Below are 21,746 nucleotides of genomic sequence, written 5' to 3' on the forward strand. Positions count from 1 at the left end.
AATTTTTTTACCAATGAAAAATCAAAAGCCTGTTTATAAAAGTTAGAAAAGTACCCTCAATTTCTGTTCCACAGAGCACTTTTAATATATACAATTTTAAAAGTTTTAAATGCTATTGAAGTCCTGCAACCGAATATATACAAGGGCAGAAGACAAAATAGTGAGGCTGAAATGGAAGTACAATCACAAATACCATTCTGATATTCTAACCAACAAATACCCAAGAAGATACAATATAAGTTGATTTAGAATAGCACAGTGTATTCAATTACTGAAATATTCCGGAGAAGCTTAACTATGTAAGACATAAAACCTTAGATTGATCTATAACTCAAACGCAGTTTATTTAAAATGCAGACCCAAACTTAAGTGATTTGGATTTAACAGATACTGACTGAGAGTCAATAATCATCATTTAATTGTAAAAGTAGCCCAGCTGGTGTGGCTCAGTGGTTTAGCATCCACCCATGCACCAAGAAGTCGCTGATTCGATTCCCAGTCAGGGCACATGCCCAGGTTGGGGGCTCAATCACCAGTGGAGGGTGTGCAGGAGGCAGCCGAGTGGTAATTCTCTCTCATCATTGATGTTGCTCTCTCTCTCTCCCTCTCCATTCATCTCTCTCTAAAATCAATAAAAATATATTTAAAAAAAACAATAGAACATAATTTAAAAAATTGTAAAGTAGCCCCAAGATACTTAAGCAGGTGATCTAGGGGCTTAGACTTTCATTAATACCAACTGAAAAGATGAACAGAGGCAACACAGTACACATTGGGAGATGAGCGTAAGCACAGATCTACAAAATGATAGCATTATAATCCAAACTGTGCCCCTTTCTAGTTGTATTCCCTTTGGCAAATCTTTTTTAAAAAAATATATTTTATTGATTTTTTCACAGAGAGGAAGGGAGAGGGATAGAGAGTTAGAAACATCGATCAGCCGCCTCCTGTACAGCCCCTACTGGGGATGTGCCCAAAACCAAGGTACATGACCCTGACCGGAATCGAACCTGGGACCCTTCAGTCCGCAGGCTGACGCTCTATCCACTAAGCCAAACCAGTTAGGGCCCCTTTGGCAAATCTTTTAAATTGTAAACCCATTTCCTCTTTTGTAAGAAAAGGCAATGCTGATAAGACACAAAATTATTATAAAGTTACAACAAAACATATAAAAATGCCCCCAAATTACTTACAGCACTATAGAAATTTTTATAAATTATGATGGCCAATTTTTTTTTGCTTGTTTGTTTTATTTCAGTTTGGGCATCACTGCTTTCACCACACTCTAAGAATAAACCACTGGGAATGTGTTTGGGCAGGAACACAGTACATCATATCAGCACAATCATTCATATTTTTGGTTTCATGCATACAACCAACCAAAAATTTCACTGTGAAATGGGAAATTCCAAGTATATATGGTGAAAACTATATAAAGATTAAGTAGGTAGACAGGAACAGAGGATAGGGTGACCATGCTGGGCAATCTGGAAGACGAAAAAGACCTTGAAGGTACAGTCACAGGACACAGGATTCAGATGCAGCTATAAAATATTAGTTTTAAGAAAGAATTCAACCTCTTTGGACTCTTTACACAATCAAGGCAATAATGATGGGAATCACTCATCTATTCTTAGTCATGCAACAAATATTTAGTGAAAACCTATTCTGCCCACAACATATAACAATGGGCATACAACTTCTTTGTTCATGGAGTTAATAGTCTATGGTAATAAAGTACAGAAGCAATTATGGTATGATATGATGAGTTTTTAACAAATATAAGTTTTGGATGATAATGAAAAGCACTTAGGATTATCTAATGAAGCCCTGAAGCATCAATGAACGATTTAAATGTTCCAGATAGAACAGCACCTGAAAAGCTTTCAAAGCGAAGAACAAGCATGGCACATGCAAAGAACCAAAAAAAATTTTTTAAATAGAGATTTAAAAGCAGAATATGAAAATTTTTCAGTTTATGGCTATCTCTTTCTTTAGGTTTACTTGTACTTTTCCTAGTGTTTACTATCTCAAGTCTAATATAAGTGAACAAAAACTCTGATCACATGAAAAACAGAATAAAAAGGAGGTTTAAGTCTAATCTTCTAGACACCAAAAACATCAAGTATAATTTGCATAGTGCTATAAGTACTTCTGTCACATATTTAACTTAACCCATCTGAGGATCATATTCTAATACACTTTTATGGATAAATTAAAATGAGTAAGAAAACACACACCCTTCAAATTATTAACCTAAATTTAAGAGAACAGTATATGTGGCTTTATATTCAATGATGATATGTTAAACTCTCAATCAGACGGAGTTAAACTACAATATATCCCAGTTTCCTGAGATCTATTTAACCATACAGGTAATATTTTCATCAGTTCATCTAGATATTAAAGGTCAACATTCAACCTCACAAATAAGAACAATTTAATCTGAAACTGACATGGTTCTTAAATCAATATTTTCCTACCGCTACAATAGTGAGTATTCCCCAAGACTGTATACACAATACTAAACTAAGTATCATGTAATATGACGCACCTGTTGACTTGAAAATTTCACTTTCGGATTGTTATCTATCTCCCATAAACCTTCATTAAAGCCTTTTCGTTTATTTGGTTTTCCATACTTTTCCTTATTTTCTGAGTAAGGAAATATATCCTTTGGGCCTAAAAAAGCACTAAAAAAAGGAGAGGGGGGAAAAATATGAGTGCAAAGCAATCTCAAAATATGTTATTAAATAGCACTGCTATATGATGCAATTATCAAACTTAATCTAAAATGCATTAAAATCTTACATAAAGGGGTAGACAAATAATTATATTTAATTCTGAATACTTTTATTAAGCTCCTACATCCATAATCCTATTTATAAAACCAAGCAAGTTGGGGGAGGGGAGTGAATGGAGGTAGAAGATGGCATAAAGGGGATACATGGTGATGGAAAAAAACTAAGTAACAAGCAAGTTGCACAATAATGAGAACACACTTAAGGGCATGGAACTGTACACTTTGAAAATTGTTAAAATGGGAAATTGTTATATATTGTACAATATAAAAATGCAAAAAAATGAAACTGTGACATGACTGCATTAATAAATACATTTAAATGCACTCCAAATAAAAGTTTATTTTAAATTTGGTATATTACACAATTCATAAAACACCACCAACAGAATATATTACTATACGCACTTATGTTTTATATTTATACAAATTTTTATAAAAAAGTGAGTATAAGAATTTTACTTTTTCAATAAGGGAATCAAATGTTTTAAGTGGTTCATTGGTTCATTCATACACATGCACAACAGTCAATTCTTGTATTTGTGGTAACTATGTCATAAAGTTGTCACAAATACTGAATTAGTAAATATTGCACCACTGCTTCAGGAAAAATACAAGGTAGGTTCCTATGGGCCTCTGGTCACATTTTCATCAATAAACCAAAATACATAACCTGTTTTATGTGTGGTTTTGTTGAAAGACATCTTATTTAATAAATATTGATAATTCATTAACATTCATCTCACAGCCAAGAGATTGTATAACACATACTATCTCCATAAGGCACACCACAGCCTTCTTATACTTAGGAATACTAACAGCCCTTCAACACTACATTTGGGGGCCATTATAAATACCCAATGACCAACAAAAAGCACAAACATGCAAAAACCATGGCACTACGTAGACTGCAAAAGTACACTTGTTTATAGTATGAGAGCTTAAACAAAAAGGCAAAAGCACTGTCTTGTTTAGCCTCAGCTGACATGACCGCAAGTATAGATTTGGAATTACAAACTTTACAAAGGAGGTGAATTCAGAAATATGAAATCCGCCAATGAAGAGATTCTATTGTTTTTGTGGTGTATACAAACAGATATATTTACCCCTTATATCTTATTGTGTCAGTCAGTTCTGTAGAAGTCTGTCAATTCTATAAAGGTAGATGCACACAAGTATGTATTAAGCTTTTGCTGGTATTTTATAGGTTTGACCAGATAAATTTATATGGATTTTTCTTTTCTCAAAAAGGCAGTCCTTTGCTTGCATGACAATATGAGACCATAAAAATGACTTTGTAAGGCAATCTTAACAATGGGAAAAATTATAATTGTTCCATAATCTTTATTTTTTAAAAAAATATTTTTTATTGATTTCAGAGTGGAAGGGAGAGGGAAAGAGAGATAGAAACATCCATGATGAGAGAGAATCATGGATTGGCTGCCTCCTGCACGCCCCACACTGGGGATCAAGCCCACAACTAAGGCATGTGCCCAGACCGGGAATTGAACCGTGACCTCCTGGTTTATAGGTATGACGCTCAACCACTGAGCCACACCGGCCATGCTTATAATCTTTAAATATTGTCAAAACTTTCAACACTATTACTGACAGTGTCCAAGGAAATGGGGAAAAAAAAGAAAAAAAGCAAAATACTTAGTGCATTGTAATTTAAAACATTAGAAACATTGATATTTAAACTGTTTCATTTCATCGTAAAATTTGTTAATAGTTTGAACAGCACTTGCTGCCTTCTGATCACATAACCTATGATATGGAGTGGGCATATTTTCTATGCTTTAGCAAACTGTAATACTCCTTTCTAAGTACGATCAGCCTCCAGCATGTTATCCTTGGCACTACCTTCAGTGATGTGAAAATCTTTAATGTTTTGGTTGGCACCACTTCCTCGGAGACCTTCATGTTATATACAGAAGGCTAAAAAATATTTACACTGTAAAAAGATTCTCGTATCATTAGCTATCAGTGAAATGTAAATCAAAACCACAATGAGGTACTACCTTCACACCCACATGGATAGCTCTAATAAAACAGATAGGTAAGAACAAGTCTCAGGAAAGATACGGAAAAAATGGAACCCTCACAGACTGCTGGTAGGAAGGTGTCAGCTGATTTTTTAAGTCTGATAATTCCTCAAAAGATTAAACATAAAATTACCCTTTAACCTAGGAATTCAACTCCTATAGGAACGCAAACATGTCCACGCAAAAACTTGTACACAAATGTTTATTGCAGTATTATTTATAATAGCCAAAAGAAACAATCCAGACATCTAGCAACTGATGAATGAATACGGTAGATCAATACAATGAAATATTTGCAATGAAAAGAAATGAAGTACTATCACATGCTATAATATAGATGATCCTTGAAAACACGCTAAATAAAAAATCCAGTCATGCCCTAGCCCAGTGGTCCACAAACCGAGGCTAGCGAGCCACATGCGGCTCTTTAGGCCCTTGAGTGTGGCTCTTCCACAAAATACCACGTGTGCACACGTACAGTGCGAAGTTGACTTAAAACTTTAAAGTTTATTAAGTTAATTTTAGGGAACTTTGTGGGGTGAAAGAAGATGTAGTGTCGAGGATTGAGAAAGACATGTTGAGATGGTTTGGACATATAGAGAGGATGAACAAAAGGAGCTAGACGAAACAAATATACAAGACGAGTGTGGATGGGAGAGTTGGAAGGGGTCAACCTCAGCGAACGTACCTCAATCAGATTGAGGACGTTTTTAGCAAAGGCCAGCTTAGGAGTACCCTAATTAAGTTAACCCTTTGCACTCCGAACCATTCTGGACATTGGCTACCAGCTACTCGACGCTACTTTGCGGCGGAAACGTGCATTTACAGACCCTCGTATTATTTAGTATAATTTTGGAACCAAGTAATGTATTATAATGATATTGGACTTATATGAATTGGGTGACATCGAGGAATGTATATTTGCAAAAAAAAACAATATTTTATTGTTTATAATTTTGTACAGTATGATAAGTTTTGTAACACTCCCCAATATGCATTGCAGGCTGATTAGTGCATGTTTGACAGTAATAAGTGGTTTGACGCCTGCCACCAGGTGTTTTCCTGTTAGAACACACAATGCAGTCCCGTTTTCTTTGTCCCACATCGGGAATATGTAGTTTATTGTTTAATCCGACACAAAACCCGCTGACATTTCTTGTATATATCTTAGTAATTTTACGATATTTTGATTTAATTTCTTGTGCCATTTCAAGATAAAACTTCAGGGAAACATGCATGTCTCAAAAAGTTGCGTTGAAATAACTCAATTCCCCGTAATCACTAATAAACTGCAATGTCCCCTGAGAGGGGACATCCGAGTGATATGCTAGAATTCCGATGTCCCCTGAGAAGGGACAGCGGAGTGCAAAGGGTTAATAACAATGTACCTACCTATATAGTTTAAGTTTTAAAAATTTGGCTCTCAAAAGAAATTTCCATCGTTGTACTGTTGATATTTGGCTCTGTTGACTAATGAGTTTGCCGACCACTGCCCTAGCCAGTTTGGCTCAGTGAGCACAGCTTCAGCCTGTGGACTGAAGGGTCCTGGGTTTGATTCTGGTCAAGAGATCATGCCTGGGTTGCGGATTTGATCCCCAGTTGGGGGTGTGCAAGAGGCAGCTGATTGATGGTTCTCTCATCATTGATGTTTCTACCTCATTCCCCCTCTCCCCTCCTATTTGAAATCAATAAAAATATATTTTAAAAATTAAAATTAGAAATTAAAAAGTCAGTCAATAAAGACCACATGCTGTACAGGTCCATTTACTTGAAATGTCCAAAGGAGGCAAGGCAGGAGGGAAAAGTGAGGAGAAATGGGAAGTATCTGCTAATGGGTACAGGGCTTCTTTTTAGGTGCTAAAAATGTTCTAGAAGAGCAAATGGCTGCACTACTACCTGGATATACTAAGATCTATTGAATTGTGCACTTTAAATTGGTTGGGATATAAATTATATCTCAATAAAGCTGTTAAAATATTTTTCAGTGAATGCCACATCCTAGCAAATAAAATAAAAATGATCCATAATTTTATCAACTAGATAGCCACTGTTTTCAGATATTTGTTGTATATATACACATAAATATGTAATTTTAATGTATATGAAAATAAATGTTAATGTATATAGAAATATACATTAAATATACATACTCATCCATAAATGTTTCTCAAATTAAAGCAAACATCTTCTCATATCAACAATTACCTAACAGCTACATACTATTTCACTGAATGGCCATCCCAAAATTAATTTGTCTATTATTGGGCTTTCTATATCAAATTTTCTATTATAAAATAATTCAGCTGTATTAAATAAACATATTGCTCAATCTTTGAACATATTTCCAAAATAAATTCTAAGTAAAACTATTGGGCGGGAAAAAAGAACTCTTGGGTCAAAGGATAAGCTTAAGACAAAAAAACCATGGTGAATGAAAAAAGAATCCTCCCATGTGCTCACCACGAAAAAGAAATAATAATTATGGGATATGATGGAAGTATTAGCTAACACGATGGTGGTAATCATATTGCAATATATAAATGTATCAAGTTAACACACCTCAAATTTAGGCAATATATGTCAATTACATTTTAATAAAAAACACTTAACAACACAGACTCCTGGGTGGGAGGGAGGGGATGTAATCACAAAGGTTTGGTGAATAGGACCCAGATTAGCTTTTAGAAAGCCATTGCTGGTCCCCAAGGGCACAACCTTATATGGCTGTGGGTGATTCATCCCTCAAAACACTCAAGTGACAAACAAATCTCAAAGAAAACATATCAAAACATTAACAGGGTTAGGGGTTGTCACTAAAAAATGAGTAAAAATGCTTCTTTTGTAGAGAACTCTTTTATGTTGTGAAAAAAATTTTAACAATAAAAAATATGCAGTAATTCAAACCAAATAACCCACCAAATTCCCAAACTGAAGGAAACCTTACGGCAGGGGTCCTCAAACTACGGCCCGCGGGCCACATGCAAATATAAATATTGTATTTGTTCCTGTTTTGTTTTTTTACTTCAAAATAAGATATGTGCAGTGTGCATAGGAATTTCATAGTTTTTTTTTAAACTATAGTCCAGCCCTCCAACGGTGTGAGGGACAGTGAACTGGCCCCCTGTTTAAAAAGTTTGAGGACCCCTGCCTTAGGGGATCACAACAGCAGAGCCTCATCTCTTCACAATGTTCCTTAGAAAGGTTTCAGAGTTTCCTTTATCCACTATAGTTTTCCAAACATCTACTAATACTGACGCTGTATCCCAATATATAAAAAAGAACTGACTTCAAATATCAATGTCAAAGCCCATAAAAACCAAGGCTAACATAAAATATCCTAAGAAAATAACAAATCACTAACTACAGTACTAATTTTATAATTCTGAAGGAACTTAAATCCTTCAACTGCTTTGTTACATGGCATACTTCTAAAGGCCATAAATGTTTTTCTGTATATTCCTTTTTTACAGATCGTAAGTACATAGAAAAAGCAGCTATTTCTCTAAATTCACTTTTTTGTAAACAATGTGTATACCCACAAGTAAACATATATCCCTCACAAAAGCTCAGTTACCACACCTAGAACTCTTCCTTTAAGGCAAACCATAAGTCGAGTATAAAACATGGGAAAGCTTATCAGAGCTAAAGATATCAAATTCAAAACTGCTAAATATTACTAAATAGAAAGTTCTATTTTTTTAAATTCTAACTTGCTGTTTCTTTTTTAATCAAATCATAAAATCTGACACATACTGTTTTGTAACTAGGTTTTGTATTTTACAACAGCATGCATTCTTTTATAATAGAATATAATTCAACAGACAACTGAATATACATCTATTATGTGCCATGAACCTGCTGTTATAGAGATGAATAAACAGCTCCTCTCCTTATTACTTGGTATTAGGCTTACGCGAAACTATACAAATCCCACACCAACACATGCAGCTTTGGCTAGAGTACAGAAGCTGTACAGAAGAACAAATGAAGAAAAAAATAAAATCCTATTCTGTGATTCATTCCTTTATTCCTTTCTCGTGGACAGGTTATAAGAAAAACTGGGACACTACCTGATAATCACTTTCCCTCCTAAAACTATAGATTAGGCAGGTTTTAAAACAGCCTGCATCCAACCTATTTGTATTAAAAAAGAGAGAAAAGAGCAGTAAGAAGATAAAAGTAGCAAAAACACCATCTTCATTTAAATTTTCTAGACTTTAGAGAAATAGATAGACCTAGGTGAGAGTATTTCCTCAATTAGCAATGGTGGTAATTAGCAAAACTCAGACTGCATGTCAAACAATTTAATAACACTGCAAGTATGTCTTTGAAAAATAATATGCAACATTATTTTAATTAAGAGCTGACATTTAGTGTTTAATACATGCAATCACCATTCCAAGCATTTTTTATTTATCATTATTTTTTAATCACCACCTGAGGATATTTTTTCCATGGATTTTTAAGAGAGTGGAAGAAAGAGGGAGAAGAACAAGAAGAAGAGGGTGGCGGAGAGAGACAGACATCTTGGATTGGTTGCCTCCCGCCCCTGACCAGGGCTGGAATCAAACCTGCAACCCAGTTATGAGGCCTTGACTGGGAAATGAACCCTTCTCTCTACAGGCCAACACTCTAACCACTGAAGCAAACCAGCCAGGGTGTTCCAATAATTTTCCATGTAATATCCTATTTGCACCCCAAAATTGTCCCCATTTTACAAATGATAAAAGGACACAAGGTTAAATAATCTGCCCAAGGTCATATATTATATAGCAGGTTAAATGGCAGTCAAGATTTAAAGATCTAATTGGCTTAAACGCTATACAAATGTTAGTTAATGGATTGCAAATTCATAATCAACAAGTGATTTTATCTAGGACATGGAGCTTGCAATCTATCACCAAATATTTATGTAACTACTATGCTCCAGGTACTTAAATGATGACAAACAATAAAAATATGTTCCGTACTCTCCATGCTCTTCACTTGTGGGTGAAGCAAAAAGAAAAAAATTCGATCGTCATTGCAATAAAGAAAATAAGCATAAAAAGGAAGATTTGAGCTAAGATCCAGACTTAAAAAATCTGAAGGCATTTTCCAACAAAGGGAAAACAAGCAAGAAGGACCTGAGACGCCCTGACCAGTTTGGCTCATACTGAGAGGTCCCGGGTTCGATTCTGGTCAAGGGCATGTGCCTTGGTTGTGGGCACATCCCCAGTGGGGGGTGTGCAGGAGGCAGCTGATCGATGTTTCTCTCTCATCGATGTTTCTAACTCTCTATCCCTCTCCCTTCTGTAAAAAATAAATAAAATATTATTTTTAAAAAAAGGAAGGACCTGAGACAAAATAAAGTATATTTATGTAACAGTGAAAAACATGTGATGAGGTTGGAGAGGTAATAAGCATAGGTAATAATTCATATAGGGTTTCATAAACTGCATTTGTAGACAAAATTTGCAGGTTTTATTGGTTGATAACATTTGTAAGGGAACCATTGAAGGTTTACAGACAGGAAAATGACATGCTCCGACAGGGATGTACCTAGTAAAGATCACTTGGACTATACATGAAGAGTAAAAACTGAGACCAAGATAGGGTTAGGAAACTATTTACAAGAGTAATTTGTGGCCCTGACCAGTTTGGCTCAGTGGATAGAGCGTCGGCCTGCGGACTCAAGGGTCCCAGGTTCGATTCTGGTCAAGGGCATGTACCTTGATTGCGGTCACATGCCCAGCGGGGAGTGTGCAGGAGGCAGCTGATCGATGTTTCTGGCTCTCTGTCCCTCTCCCTTCCTCTCTGTAAAAAAAAAAAATCAATAAAATTAAAAAAAAAAAAAAAAGAGTAATTTGTGCCACAGACTTGAGTTGTAGCAGAGGATATGGAGAAGAGTGGGCAGATCAGGATGCACTTTAAAGGAAAAGAACAAGACCTGCTGACTATACGTGGGAAGGGGAAAAACTATCATATGTAATCAAAGAAAACACCAAGACTTTTGGCTCCAGAAAAGCATTGGGTCCATGTCAGTCTCATTTACTAAAAACAGGTTTTAAAGTTATTAGTTTTAAGATATTTAGTATATGGTCAGAGTTGGTATACACTTATTGTTGTCTAATATTCAAAACTTGATTATTGGATGAATTTACTGTAAATGTCATAAAACACTAAGAAAATTCAGACATTTTCACAAAAGAGTTATAAAATGATTCTGCTCTAAATTCATAATAAAAGCATCTTAACTTATACAATGTAAAAACCCTCATTGTTAAATGTTAGAGGTATGATCATTCGTCATCTAAATTTAATGTAAGAATGAACTATGTATTCTATAAAACAATGAGGATATATATAAAAGTTATGAATAAACACAGTTTTACTAAATTGCCATTTTATCTTCTATGTTCCTCCTTTCCCATCTCCCTAACTACAGGCCATTAGAATAAACTGTTTATGCAAAATCCAAATTGAAAGGTTCAAATAACCACCCTCCCAACTTTTCGAGATGGGGGGTAGGCAAATCACCAGAGATCTAGTTTCTAAAATCTAACCTGAGGTACAAAAAGTCACCAAACTGACAGATACAGCAGCATGGCCTTTCCAAAGATAAACAGTATACTTATAAGAACACTAAGGCACAAAACATTACCAGTGCATTTTGAAATGAAATGTATTATCATTAGCTTAATTTTAAAATTACATTGCAATTCCTCGAACATATTCAAATTTCTTCTTTTTTTTAAAAAATATATTTTATTGATTTTTTAGAGAGGAAGGGAGAGAGATAGTTAGAAACATTGATGAGAGAGAAACATCGATCAGCTGCCTCCTGCACATCTCCCACTGGGGATGTGCCCGCAACCCAGGTACATGCCCTTGACCAGAATCGAACCCAGGACCTTTCAGTCCGCAGGCCGACGCTCTATCCACTGAGCCAAACCGGTTTCGGCTCAAATTTCTTAAATATTAGTAATTCATTGTCTACATCAAGAGTGGGGAACCTTATTTCTGTCAAGAGTCATACAAAATTATCAACTTAAAAATTATGTGGCTATGAAAAATGTCCCAGATATACTGAATTTTGAGTCCTGCCTACAACTGCCTTAGTAGGGCCAAACCAAATGATACTGAAGGCCAGATAGTCCCCACCCCTGGTCTACATTAACCAAACTATGCTTATTAAAGTTTAGTAGCCCTAACCGGTTTGGCTCAGTGGATAGATAGAGCGTCGGCCTGCGGACTGAAAGGTCCCAGGTTCAATTCCAGTCAAGGGCATGTACCTTGGTTGTAGGCACATCCCCAGTAGGAGGTGTGCAGGGGGCAGCTGATCGATGTTTCTCTCTCATCGATGTTTCTAACTCTCTATCCTTCTCCCTTCCTCTCTATAAAAAATCGATAAAATTAAAAAAAAAGTTTAGTAGTTGTTTCATGTAGTTTGATTTAAAGTTTACAGATACAATGTAAAAATTTTCACTTTTTAATGTTGGTAAAGGTATGATCACTTTTCATTTAAATTTAACATAAGAATGAACTATGTGTTCTATGAAACTATAACGATATATATAAAACTATAAAATCTGTTCCATTTCAGAAAAATTAAAGAATTCTAAAGTTGTAAAACTAAAAAATTCTACAAAATGTCTATTCCCATTATTCTAATAGTATTTCCAAAGTTCACATACATCAAAATCATCTAGAAGGGCCCAGCCAGTGTTACTCAGTGGTTGAGCATCCATCCATGCACCAGGAGGTCCCTGGTTCCAGTCCAGGTCACGCCCAGGTTGTAGGCTTGATCCCCAGTAGGGGTGTGCAGGAGGCAGCCGATCAGTGATTCACTCTCATCCTGTTTCTATCCCTCTTTCCCTCTCCCTTCCTCTCTCTGAAACCAATAAAAACATATTTTTAAAAAAATCATCTAGAAGTCTTGTTAGATAGACTGCTGGGCCCCACACCTCAGTTTCTGATTCAGTAGGTAAAGGTGGGGCCCAAGAATTTGCATGTCAACTAAAGTTCCCATGTGATGTTGGTGCAGCTTGACCTGGTACCACACTTGATCATAGCTCAATTCCCAGTAAGGGCACATGCCCGGGTTTAAAAAAAAAAGAAGATACTTTTCCCTAATACATTTGTGGAACAGTTTTTAAATGGTATACTATCCCATGGAATCAGAAATTCATCATTTCTTACAAAATTAAGTATTTATATATAGGATATACCTAAACTCAACTCAAAATAATTATGTTGAAGGCCAATCAAATTCTATACTCAAAACTATATATATATATATATATATATATATATAAAAGGGTGTCCCAAAATTCACACAAGAAGTAATTTTGATAGAAAACACAGGTTTATAATTAAAAATTGTAAATTTTTTATTGATTCATGAAGTATACAGTATAGGGTTATGTATGGAATAGCACATCGGGTAAATGGCCTCCACGGCTTTGCTGGCACATACGCAAAGCCCTGGTCTTCATTGTTCCTGCTCCTGGGCCATAATTGGTACTTGGTAATGCTTATCAACTTGAAGGGATTGAAATCAAAGGGCAACAGATATTAGAATCTGATTCAATAAACCAAGTAAAATTAGGCTATTATTTTTTGTTGTTGTTGTTAATGCTCACGCAAAATTCAAATCTTGCGTGAATTTTGGGACACCCTTTATTACATACATACATACACACACACACACACACACACACACGCATATTTTAAATCCTTATCATTGAAAGTATTACATATGTCCTTTTTTTTTTCCCCATTGACCTCTTCTAGCCATTCCCTGCCCAGGCCTTTACCACACTACTGTCTTTGTCAAAACTATATTTTAAAGAAAATAATTATGTGGCATTGTATGATACCATGAATATGAAACGTCCAGATTTGGCAAATCTAAACAGATAGTAAAATAGTGGTTGTCTAGGGTTGGGGAGGGAATGGAGAATGAACACTAATAGTTATGGAAGTAAGTATACTAAAATCCACTGATTTATACTCTTTAAACAAGTAAAATTTATGACACAAATTACATCTCAATAAAGCTGTAAAAAGAAATTATAGAAAAGTTCATATAGTAGCTAAGCAACATTAAAGCAAATGTTGCCATTGTAGACTCTTAGGAATACATAATTCTAATTAGAATATCAATACTTTTGTTTCTCCTTCTCCCAAGTAAACAAGTATATGTTACCAAAATTATGGCAAATTCTAAACTTCAGGTCCAAAATCAACAAGATTATATATAACTAGTGGCCTGGTGCACAAAATTCGTGCACATTAAAAGGGAATTAGAGGAAATATTTTAATATTGCTATTTGCCCTTTCTCTATAATAGAAGTATTAGAGATGAAAATTAGTACAATGTATATGAAAATCTCCCTCCTGTCAGAGTCTGGGGCACACCAAGGGATCCAGAGTCAAGTCTCCGCCCACCTGCGCCCACCTCAAAATCACGCGAGACCCAGACCCGGCTGGCCCCACCCCCGTAAAGCCCCGTAGGGCAGAGGGCCTGGCCTCAGCTCCTGCGGTCCCACAGCGAGGGCCGAGGCGAGGGTGTGACAACTATTTGCATATTAGCTCTTTATTATATAGGATATTTGTAAGGCCATTAAATTAAAGGTATACAGGATATTATTTTCCAAAATTAATGAGCTAGCCCTTAGAGTAATCTAATGTACCTAGAAGTAACAGTTCAATATTCAGTTGTAATTTTAAAAATTAATTTGTTTCAGCAAATCAGGTTCTCTGCCCACTTATGCACCAGAGGCAACAGAACAGTCACAGTGTTTCTCAGGACCATGTAAATACACACAGAGAGAACTATCTATATCTCTTCTTCTCACCTTTCCCACTGTATACTGTTTGTATGGCTAATATAACAAAGCCAGATTGTCTTTCTAAAAAGCACTTATACTAGCCCAGCTGGTGTTGCTCAGTGGTTGTGCCTTGACCCAGGAACCAACAGTGGTTCCATTACAAGTCAGGGCACATGTCTGGGTTGCAGGCTTGATCCCCAGAAGGGGGTGTGCAGGAGGCAGCTGATTGATGTTTCTCTCTCATCAGTGTTTCTATCCCTCTCCTTTCCTCTCTGTAAAAATCAGTAAGAACGTATTTTTTAAAAAAAAGCACTTATACTAAATATGAATGCGAAATGCTTATTTTAATCCTATACCAGTATTAATCATAAGGGCTATCTCATTAATTTTGGAAAATAATATCCTGCAAACCTTTAATTTAATGGCCTTACAAATATCCTATATAATAAAGAGCTAATATTCAAAGTGTAAATCTTCACTTACATACTTTCATCCATCAGTCATTCTTCTAGTTGCTGAGATCCATATATAGCTTTCTTTTATGATTAAGGAAACATTTCTTCCAAAGGAAGTTAAAACCTACAGTGTCTAATTTTTCTACCCTAAAAATAAATTTTAAAAGGGACACTTGAAGACTTTTTCCAAAGTTCAAAGATGATTTTAAATTTTCTATTCCTTTACTATTTTCCCTTTAGATTAATCACTACTTGCTTTTCATTTTATGTCCAATGACCCTGCTAAATTAATTTTGATTTGCCTTTAGAGCTAAAAGGACTTACGTCTCGTGAGTACCAAAGAAAAAAATGGGTAGTTTGTTTGTTGGTGGTTTTACAGCTCCATCAGGAACTTCATCTACCTAAAAGAAAGAGCAGAAAAATTAAAATATTTTAAATCATACATGCTTCAACACAACAGAATAAACTGGAAACAAAACATCAAAACGGATCTGATATAATGTGAACCAGTTCTACTGGTCCATAATCCCTTATCCCTAGTTTTGAAACCCAGGAAGCTCTAAAAACCAAGATATTTCTAAAACTTCATTCGGTGGTAAAACCTTATCTGATAGGGAAGCTAGTCCATCATTTCTTTTTGTCCACCTAGTGTTTCTACAGATGCTCCTCTGAAGAAATATTGTGCTAGATTATCATGTGCCACCAGAGACCCTAATCAGGAACAAAATATATGGTATATAGGTACCATCATTACTTTTCTAAAATCCCCAAATTCTGAATTTTTAAACTTATCTGACCCTAAGCATTTTAGATAGTGGAGTATAAACCTGTTCAAAAATCCTAAATTATATTTTTACAGGAAGGCTATACAAATATTGAAGTAATGTAAAATAGACGGTAACAAAAGCTTATAGTAGTGTTTCTCAGAGTCTGAAACATATTCTGAAAAGGTCTTATACCTACATGGTTGAATCACATGAAGTTACTTGTTCTTTATTTCTCTTTCAATCCTAACTAATTAAGAAAGAAAGCATCAGGTGCTGTTATCTCTAACATATCTATGGTACTATCGCTTATTAATAAAGGAAAGCAGATCTCAGAGTTAAAGCCATCAGGCAGTAGTATCTAGCCAGAATTTTTAAAAATTTCTATTTTATTTCATTATTAATTTAAATTTAATAACATTTCCCCCCCCTAATTTCAAAGACACTTTAATTTAAAAATCAATTCACTTTGTTAAGAAGAGAGCAGACCATCAAAGGACCTACTATGCTCTGCATGCATTATTACCATGTTGAAGAAAAGACAATTGGGATGATTTGACTGGCAGTCTGAAGGTTTCAGGCATCAATAGAATCATTATCACCCAACACTTTTAGGGGCTTGTCTCATCTATCTGATCAATAACTATTTTACCTGTCATTTCAACTTTATCAGAAAGCCACAAGAATTGTGTAAATCCTTAGAGGCCTTAAGATAACGGATATTTGTCAAACCAGTTGATTTGCTTGTTTCAGCTAGCAAACAGCTTTAAAAGTCTATAAAAAATGTCTAGTGCTTACAGAGTTTAATAAATGTTAGGCAATTTTTAAAAGTTGACTTTAGCCCTAACCGGTTTGGCTTAGTGGATAGAGCATCGGCCTGCAGACTCAAGGGTCCCAGGTTCGATTCCGGTCAAGGGCATTTACCTTGGTTGCGGGCACATCCTCAGTGGGGAGTGTGCAGGAGGCAGCTGAATCAATGTTTCTCTCTCAATGATGTTTCTAACTCTCTATCCCTCTCCCTTCCTCTCTGTAAAAAAATCAATAAAATATATTTAAAATAAAAAAAGTTGACTTTAGCCCAGGCCAGTTTGGCTCAGTGGATAGAGCGTCAGCCTGCAAAGTGAAGGGTCCCAGGTTCAATTCCAGTAAAGGCACATGCCCAGGTTATGGGCTCGATCCCCAGTGTGGGGTGTGCAAGATGCAATCGATCAATGATTCTCATCACTGATGTTTCTCTCTCTCTCTTCCTCCCTGAAATCAATAAAAATATATATATTTTTAAAAAGCTGATTTTAAAGATGATTAATACTGGTACAGGATTAAAAAAATTCGAAAGACATAAAAATTAATGAAATTTGGGATATGTAAACAGGAAATGTTAAGATCAAAATAGGAACAGATGGTTGTCACTGTCACTGCTGAGACCTTAAATACATATTCTAAACTCTAAAGCAGTGGTTCTCAACCTTCCTAATGCTCCGACCCTTTAATATAGTTCCTCACGTTGTGGAGACCCCAAATTTCATTGTTACAAATTGAACATAATTAAAGCATAGTGATTAATCACAAAAACAATATGCAATTATATGTGTTTTCTGATGGTCTTAGGCAATCCCTGGGAAAGGGTCGTTTGACCCCCAAAGGGGTAGCGACCCACAGGTTGAGAACCAATGCTCTAAAGCAAAGACTTCTAATTTGTAAGACTGGAAAGAAGACAGAAAAAGGAATAGAATTCTTGGACATAATCAAAATTCATTCACTTCTAAGAACAAAAAGGAGAAAAGGAAATACAAATGAACTTGTTAAATATAGAACTTACTAAATAAAGGAGAATACTCTGGCCCTCCTAAGACTAGTTTATTTTGCTTTTATCAGCAGTAACCTTACTCACCTAACATACTGAAGCATGTGGGGAGAACGATTTGGAAGAGTAAATAATTTTTAAAACATTTTCATTTGGCTTTTAACTGTATTATGGCATGGAAATCTGAAAATAAATGTATCCCATTACCTTAGATAACACCTCAAAATAAATAAATAAGGATGCTAAAACCATAAGAAAATATCTCAGAGGGGTCTTAAACCTGCCAAGTTTCCCTGCGCTCTATTTAAACATGAAATAAAGTGTTTTTTTAAGTGCATTAGTATGCACTAAGTACTGTGGGGATATAAAGTTCAGTTTACATCTATTGCCCTTAAGAAGCTTTCAATCTATTTGGAAGTTAAGATGTGCATGTAAGAGATGATCAGAAAGGAAAGAGTGTCAAATATATAGACAAGAATTATGATTAAAGATTGTTCAAGTAAGATTCCCCTGAAAAGGTAGCCTCCATAGACTGAGTGTGGGGGCGGGAGGGAGATTTTTCCAGATTGGGGAAAGGAATTGTAAACCTGAGTCTTAAAGAACTAGATGGGAGAAATCAAGAAATATTTTATATTTGCATCGCCCTCAATAACTCCATGATTCTCTGTAACCAACAGGTATGTTTCCTCCAGCTGCCATAATTTTAATTGTCTTTAAGAAACAACAATCCTCAAAGAAGAGTGAATTAGTGGCAATTACAACCTTACACTATCACATTTATATTTAAGAATTTTTGACCTTACTAACCAACCTAATAGGCTCAGCATTTTCTAGGTTCCATCATTACCTTAGAACCTGAGTCCTACCATAAACTAACAAAAATATCGCTTTTTCTGAAAATGACTTATTTAGACAATCTCAATTCCTAAATGTCATACTCACACACACCCACACCCTCCTGGTCCTTCACCTCCCGAACACTAGATGTGCACCCAGGGGTCTGGGTCAACGCCTCCTCTTGCCCCCATGAAACAATCAAAGAGAACAACCACTTCTTTAAAGTCGTCAGGCTAACTTCATGAATAAAAACGTGAAACTGAATTTCCTACACGTTCCCTGGTGCTCACTTCCTGTGCAATGCCCGTGACTCTCCAGTCCCATCCCTCCGTTAAACAAGCAGACCCAGCAGGCCTCATCCACGACACGACAAAACACGAAGAATACCTGCATCTCCAATTCAACCACCTCTCTCTCCGACACCCAAAAGTTTGCCTAATTTCATTGGTTTTATGCATTTTACTCGAAATCGAGAAAATGTCAGTTTCCTTATTTTTAAACAAAAAGCCCATACATACTTGATTATTTTCACCTACAATGAAACATTAACGGGCATCACATTTAAATCTTTCCTATTAAGAAAACCTGCCCAAGTCTGCCAGAAACATGAAGGAAATAGTGGAATACGTTGAGTACGTAGATACACCTGGATTTTTACAATTACCTGGGAGACTACGGGGGAAATAAAAATAAAAATAAATAAATAAAATAAAATGTAGGCTGACAAATGAGACTTAGAGGCAAGCCAGAGGGAGAAAGAACACGAGGGAAAAAAAAATTCTTTTTAAGGCAGCACCGCTAAACGCGAAGCCTGAAAACCACTTACACGAGCCGGCCAATGAGGGTAACCTTTCATCTTGGCGAAGATGAGGTCTCCGGGTTTGAAATCGCGAGTCATGTCTCGTGAGGGGCGATGCGGGGGATCCGGATGCGGAGCCCAGCGCAGGGGAGCGGCGGCGGGGGCGGCGGGAGGACCGGCGGGAACCGCGGCTCCGGCGCGGGAGGATGCTTCGGGGAGTTCCAACGCGCCTGCCGGGGTTGGGGAGCGCCGAGGGCGGTTAAAGCGAAGAAACCCGGAGGGAGGGGCCTCCGGGGAGGACGGGGGAGGGGGCGGACCGGGAGGGAGGACCGCGGGGGAGGGGGTGGGGTGGGGGTGGGGGTGGGCGTGAGGGGAGAGCCGCCTCCCGCTCCTCCCCCCGAGTGCGGGCCTCGCAGCCCCAGAGCGACCCCTCCAGGCTCCGGCGGGTCCTCCGCTCGGCGGCCAAAGACGCCACCACCTGAGGCGGAGATGCTGCTCAGCCCAATTCTCCGTTCTCCACCCTAGCTCGCCTCCAGCGCCCCCCGCCCCCCCGGGTGTGAGCCCCAAGAGGGAGGGGTCGCAGGGAGGGTAAATGGCCAAAAAAAGGGGCGCCTCCCCTCTCCATCCACGCACGACCTCCCCCCCTGCGACCTGCCTCCCGACGGTCGCAGAGCAGGGCCGCCCCTCCGCGCCCGGGCGGGCCGCGGCCACTTCCCCGCTGCAGCCCCGAGCGAGGCCGCCGAGGGGGGGCGGGGCGAGCCTCCGCCGCCCGCTCACCTGCCGGGGCTGCGGACGCCGAGGCTGCGGTGGCGGGCCGGCCGCCACTGCCCGCGTCCACGCAAGCCACCTGCGCCACCAGCTGCCGCAGAGGCGTCTCAACGGCTCCGAATCGCAACCGCCGCCGCCGCCGTCGCTGCGCTGCTCCCGCGCGGCTCCCGCTCGGCGCCCGCTAGCGCTGGGGCGGGACCAACTGCTCGCCCAGGAAGGGGGCGCGGCGCAGCCCTCGCCCGAGGTGTATGGCTCCGAAATGGAGCGACGGAAGTCCCTAAGTCCTCATAGGTTCCCTTTTTCCTAGAAGGTACAGCCGAGTGGAGGGAGCGATGGGTGCGCAGGGAAAAGGCGTGGGCGAAGGCGGAGGGGCCCGCGGCGGCTCCCCCCTGCGGCGTGCGGAGTGGTCGGGCCCGGCCCGCCCCTGCTGGCCGCGCTGCGTGTGTGTATTTGTATGTGTACTGTATGTAAAGGCCGGAGGGAGGGACGGGGGCTGGGGACCGGGTTTGGGAGCGGGATCCGGGCCTCCAGCCCGTGGCTGTGTGTGTGTGTGAGAGAGGGAGAACCTGGCAGCCTCAGCTGCATGTTCTTGCGTCGTTCCCCAGGGTGGGGAGCCTTGAAGGCTGCACTTGCGCGGTTTGCAGCATCCAAAAAAGAAACTGTACAAAAACCCATAGATGAAATCCGAGCATGAGGCGGTTGCAGGGTGTGCAGCTCGTAGGCCTCTTACACCTCGCTGAATGGGCCTGGGCAATCTCCTTTTTTTTTCTTCTTTTTTTTCCCCCCTAGAAATTGTAATATGAGAACGCTCATTCCTTTTCTTTCACATTTAAAGCACCAAGAGCTGTTAAGAAAATACAGTCCTACCGAATGCAAAATGTGATGAGTAAAAAACAATGACAGGAAAGCATAAGCCTTGTAGGTAGGATGTGGGTTCGGGCTCTTCAGTAAATTTTAACTGCGTCTCAATTTTAATTCCCTAGTAGAATGGTTGCTGGTGAGTGGTAGTGTTACTAAACCTCACATGTCTTATTCCTTTAAAATACTCTTCAGGGGATTTCTAAAATTATTTTATTTTTTGATCCTTTAGCCAACACTTATTTACAAATATAGTAAATAAGGCATTTTTGAAAAGTAATAAAAATTCATCGTAAGTTTTTGTTTCATCTTTGTTGAATCACAAAATAAGTACCTACCCTGTGTCGGGCACTATTAGGTGCTGTGCATACAATCATGAACAACAAGCACAAACAATTCCCATTTGAAACAATGAAAATGAAAAAAACACCACACATGAGAATATTAAATATATAAATAAATAATGGTATGGCGCTCATACTCCTTTAAATGACGGACTCGCAACCAGGACTAAATCAGGAAAAGCTTTAAACTGGGTAAACATTGAGAAGAATTTTTTGAAAGTGATACACATGGCATTAAAAGGAATGAAAGAAGGCATTTCCAATGCAAAATTTCCGATGCAAAATGTCCGTGGAGAACTTTCAAGAGACGAAGTCATACCTCAGCAATATGCAGAAGATTCCCAGTGGTGAAAGTTAACTGGTTGGCAAGGGAGTAGGTAGGTTTGGAGAAATGTCTTGAAGTTTCTCATCCTGACTTTGAGTTTGAAGCTCAAACTAGAGGAAGGAAGACTTCCAA

At 38.1% G+C, this 21,746-nt stretch overlaps 1 protein-coding gene across 6 annotated transcripts in view; it reads right to left on the reverse strand.

The window, feature by feature from the left end:
* PSIP1 (PC4 and SRSF1 interacting protein 1) overlaps positions 1-20,223 on the reverse strand; it is a 48,815-nt gene extending 28,592 nt beyond the window's left edge. For 2 of the 6 annotated variants that reach the window (XM_070431705.1, XM_070431706.1), the window contains exons 1-4: positions 20,097-20,214; positions 19,347-19,549; positions 15,440-15,516; positions 2,555-2,693 (exon numbers count right to left, since the gene is read on the reverse strand). In XM_070431705.1, the coding sequence (XP_070287806.1) occupies positions 2,555-2,693; positions 15,440-15,516; positions 19,347-19,418 (288 nt within the window). In that variant the 5' untranslated portion in view covers positions 19,419-19,549; positions 20,097-20,214. Of the gene's footprint in view, positions 1-2,554; positions 2,694-15,439; positions 15,517-19,346; positions 19,550-20,096 lie in introns of all 6 variants that reach the window. The other 4 variants (XM_070431707.1, XM_070431708.1, XM_070431703.1 and 1 more) reach the window with 3 other exon arrangements.
* Positions 20,224-21,746: the final 1,523 nt, after the last annotated feature.

This window comes from Myotis yumanensis, unplaced genomic scaffold, assembly GCF_028538775.1.
Source record: "Myotis yumanensis isolate MYYU_CA2020_CCGP unplaced genomic scaffold, mMyoYum1.0.hap1 SCAF_12, whole genome shotgun sequence".
In the NCBI taxonomy this organism is placed as follows: Eukaryota; Metazoa; Chordata; class Mammalia; order Chiroptera; family Vespertilionidae; genus Myotis; species Myotis yumanensis.